Source organism: Volvox carteri, assembly GCF_000143455.1.
Source record: "Volvox carteri f. nagariensis unplaced genomic scaffold VOLCAscaffold_131, whole genome shotgun sequence".
NCBI lineage: Eukaryota > Viridiplantae > Chlorophyta > Chlorophyceae > Chlamydomonadales > Volvocaceae > Volvox > Volvox carteri.
This window is the reverse complement of record NW_003307674.1, coordinates 127,855-132,144: the sequence shown is the minus strand read 5'-3', so window position 1 is coordinate 132,144 and position 4,290 is coordinate 127,855. Positions and strand designations below refer to the sequence as shown.

The following is a 4,290-nucleotide window of genomic DNA, read 5'->3' as shown; positions in this document are numbered from 1 at the left end:
ATCTGCAAGCATATGCGATCTGTAAGCATATGCGATCTGCAAGCATATGCGATCTACAAGCATATGCCATTATGCGATCTGCAAGCATATGCCATTATGCGATCTGCAAGCATATGCCATTATGCGATCTGCAAGCATATGCCATCATGCCATCTGCAAGCATATGCCATTATGCGATCTGCAAGCATATGCCATCATGCCATCTGCAAGCATATGCCATTATGCGATCTGCAAGCATATGCCATTATACGATCTGCAAGCATATGCCATATGCGATCTGCAAGCATATGCGATCTGCAAGCATATGCCATTATGCGATCTGCAAGCATATGCCATATGCGATCTGCAAGCACATACCATATGCGATCTGCGAGCATATGCCATATGCGACCTGCAAGCATATGCGATCTGCAAGCATATGCGATCTGCAAGCATATGCGATCTGCAAGCATATGCGATCTGTAAGCATATACGATCTGCAAGCATATGCGATCTGCAAGCATATGCGATCTGCAAGCATATGCCATCTGTGATCTGCAAGCATATGCGATCTGCAAGCATATGCGATCTGCAAGCATATGCCATCTGCGATCTGCAAGCATGTGCGATCTGCAAGCATATGCGATCTACAAGCATATGCCATTATGCGATCTGCAAGCATATGCCATCATGCCATCTGCAAGCATATGCCATTATGCGATCTGCAAGCATATGCCATTATGCGATCTGCAAGCATATGCCATTATACGATCTGCAAGCATATGCCATATGCGATCTGCAAGCATATGCGATCTGCAAGCATATGCCATTATGCGATCTGCAAGCATATGCCATATGCGATCTGCAAGCACATACCATATGCGATCTGCGAGCATATGCCATATGCGACCTGCAAGCATATGCGATCTGCAAGCATATGCGATCTGCAAGCATATGCGATCTGTAAGCATATACGATCTGCAAGCATATGCGATCTGCAAGCATATGCGATCTGCAAGCATATGCCATCTGTGATCTGCAAGCATATGCGATCTGCAAGCATATGCGATCTGCAAGCATATGCCATCTGCGATCTGCAAGCATGTGCGATCTGCAAGCATATGCGATCTACAAGCATATGCCATTATGCGATCTGCAAGCATATGCCATCATGCCATCTGCAAGCATATGCCATTATGCGATCTGCAAGCATATCCCATTATGCGATCTGCAAGCATATGCCATCATGCGATCTGCAAGCATATGCCATTATGCGATCTGCAAGCATATGCCATTATGCGATCTGCAAGCATATGCCATTATGAGATCTGCAAGCATATGCAGTATGCAAGCATATGCAATCTGCAAGCATATGCAATGTGCAAGCGTATGCGCTCTGCAAGCATATGGGATCTGCAAGCGTATGCGATGTGCAAGCATATGCGATGTGCAAGCATATGCGCTCTGCAAGCATATGTGATCTGCAAGCATATGTGGTCTGCAAGCAGATGCAATGTGCAAGCGTATGCTGGCTGCAAGCATATGCGCTCTGCAAGGATATGGGATGTGCAAGCGTATGCGATCTGCAAGCATATGCGATGTGCAAGCATATGCGATGTGCAAGCATATGCGCTCTGCAGGCATATGCGATCTGCAAGCATATGCGATGTGCAAGCATATGTGCTCTGCAAGCATATGTGATCCGCAAGCATATGCGATCTGCAAGCATATGCGGTATGCAAGCAATGCAGTATGCAAACAGATGCGATCTGCAAGCAAATGCGATCTGCAAGCATATGCGATCTGCAAGCATATGCGATCTGCAAGCATTGGGATGTGCAAGCATATGCGATGTGCAAGCATATGCGATCTGCAAGCATATGCGATCTGCAAGTCAATGCGTATGCAAGCAGATGGGATGTGCAAGCGTATGCGATCTGCAAGCATATGCGATGTGCAAGCATATGCGATCTGCAAGCATATGCGATCTGCAATGAGATGCGATCTGCAAGCATATTATGCGATGTGCAAGCATATGCGCTCTGCAAGCATATGCGCTCTGCAAGCATATGCGATCTGCAATCAGATGCGATCTGCAAGCATATTATGCAATGTGCAAGCATATGCGATCTGCAAGCATATGCGATGTGCAAGCATATGCAGACCGGACCCGAACGAGAGCTACGGCACCCTCGGGACCGCAGGGACCGCGCCTCGTCCGTGTCCGTCCGGGATGACGTTTGGTAAGTTGCCGTTTTTCGCCTTTTTGTCCGCGGTTTCGGAGCTGCGTCGTTTTCGCTAGCTCCGTCGCCGTGTGGGAGCCGCGGTCGCCGGTTCGCGTCCCGTCGTCGTCGCTTTTTTTCGTTTTTTCGCACTGCACCGCACCGCGCCGCACCACACCGCATCGCACCGCACCACACCTGAGCCCGCGCAATGCGCTCCGGAGCATCGCCGCGCACCGCTTCGTGGTGCGCGCTGGCTCCGTCGCTGTGTGGGAGCCGCGGTCGCCGGCTCGATCCCGACGCCCGCGCGTCTTGCTTTTGTGATTTTCGTTCGGGAGCGCTAGCTTCGTCGCCGCGGGAGTCCAGCTCGCCGGTCGCTTCCCGTCGTCGTCGTTTTTTTTCCTTTCGTTATGCAGCGCACCGCACCGCACTGCACCGCACTGCGCAATTTGACATGCGTCGACTCGCGCATTTTAACGGGCAACCCACCACACAACTCGACATGCAATTAAACGTGCAATTCAACGCGCAATTCAACGCGCACCGAAGCATGCAATTGAACGCGCAATTCGATGCGCAATTCGATGCACAATTCAACACACAATTCAACGTGCACCGAACCGCACAATTAAATGCGCGGTTCACCGCACAATTCAGCGATGGATGAGGAGCGCGCCGAAGTGTGCATCTGCGGTTGTCCAATGTTGTCCGCGTAAACTGTACGGCCTTTTGTGGAATGAACTTGTCCACGGCCATCAGCTCGCTACAGTAGGATTGCATCGCAGACATACACTTTTGCTTTATTTCTCTTCATGTATGGTACTACGGCTCAGCACTGAATCACATGAAAGCCGGCGGCCGTAAACTAGTCGGTGGCACCGCCAACATAAGTTGACGGCCTTTTGCGAAGCTGGGCTCTTTACAGGAGTCGGTTCGCTACTGTAGGATTGTATTGCATATATATCGCACCCGGATTACTTATCTCCACGCACGGTATTAGCACCGGAAACAGCTTCTGTCAGTTATGGTGGACCGACGGAATGATTCACCCCAGCGGACTGGGACACGCAGTCGTGAGCGCCTGGGTACACTGGGCGGCGGGTTTCATTTTAGAGGGACAAGAGCGTCGAACACGCACCTCAGCGCAGATGCAGCCCGGATGCAGAATGCTCATCTGGATCCGGGGCGCAGGGCTGCAGAACAACAACAGGACATGGCTGCACGAGCTGCTGCCCGTCGAGACCCGGACTACAGGGCTGTGGAGCAGCAGCAGAACATCACTGCACAAGCTGCTGCCCGTCAAAACCCGGAGTACAGGGCTGCGGAGCAGCAGCGGAATACCGCTGCACGAGCTGCTGCCCGTCAAGACCCGGAGTACAGGGCTGCGGAGCAGCAGCGGAACACCGCTGCACGAGCTGCTGCCCGTCAAGACCCGGAGTACAGGGCTGCGGAGCAACAGCGCCGCCATGACCCAGAGCGCAGGGCTGCGGAACAGCGGTCTAACACTGCTGCACGAGCTGCTGCTCGCCAAGACCCGGAGTACAGGGCTGTGGAGCAGCGGCGTAACACCGCTGCACATGCACAGGCCCATGCTCGGGTGCATACCGTACAGCCTCCGCAAGCCAGCTTGCTTGAGCGTTTGCGGGACCTCATGCGGTTTCCCTCCTTGCACGAGAGCCAGCACCCTCGGCTGCCTGATTTTCTGGAGGTGATTCCGGAAGGGCGTGTGCAGGATTTGCCCGGCGGAGAACTCCCGGTGGAGCGGCAGGTACCATACGAAAAACACCTGCATCTTGCTAGCAGCATGGCTGCCGCGCTGCGTCGGCGCATGCCTTCGCGGGTGTGTGCTGTCTGCTCAGAACAGTGTTCGGAGGATCAGTCGGTGCTTCATGCCTGGTTGGAAATTCCCAATGTGGAGATATTACGCGCCGACATAATGTGCACTGCCGCCGTGCCGCGTCATGCGCGTACCCTGGCTTGGCGGCGCATGCCCTGCACCGCCCAAGGTGCTGCACCACCACCACCGGATCCGGTTTTACCGGCACGGTATCGTATCAGCAGATCCGAGCGCGGCAGTAGTGCTGGCGCT

General features: G+C 53.2%; 3 protein-coding genes across 3 annotated transcripts in view; 2 read left to right on the top strand and 1 right to left on the bottom strand.

Moving 5' to 3' along the window:
• Window positions 1-221: 221 nt before the first annotated feature.
• On the top strand, window positions 222-1,304 carry VOLCADRAFT_70544 (uncharacterized protein; the record flags this gene model as incomplete). The annotated part of the gene is made up of 2 exons (XM_002959183.1): window positions 222-461; window positions 759-1,304. The coding sequence occupies 2 exons, from the start codon at window positions 222-224 to the stop codon at window positions 1,302-1,304; spliced, it is 786 nt and encodes a 261-aa protein (XP_002959229.1).
• Window positions 1,305-2,609: 1,305 nt separating this feature from the next.
• On the bottom strand, window positions 2,610-2,990 carry VOLCADRAFT_100630 (uncharacterized protein; the record flags this gene model as incomplete). The annotated part of the gene is made up of 1 exon (XM_002959176.1): window positions 2,610-2,990. The coding sequence occupies one exon, from the start codon at window positions 2,988-2,990 to the stop codon at window positions 2,610-2,612; it is 381 nt and encodes a 126-aa protein (XP_002959222.1).
• A 235-nt stretch (window positions 2,991-3,225) lies between these two features.
• The window catches only part of VOLCADRAFT_108521 (uncharacterized protein), a gene marked incomplete at its 5' end in the record, with an annotated part of 11,249 nt that continues 10,184 nt past the window's right edge, over window positions 3,226-4,290 (top strand). Inside the window, one exon of the mRNA XM_002959182.1 lies at window positions 3,226-4,207. Coding sequence (XP_002959228.1) covers window positions 3,226-4,207 — 982 coding nt within the window. The remainder of the gene's footprint in view (window positions 4,208-4,290) is intronic.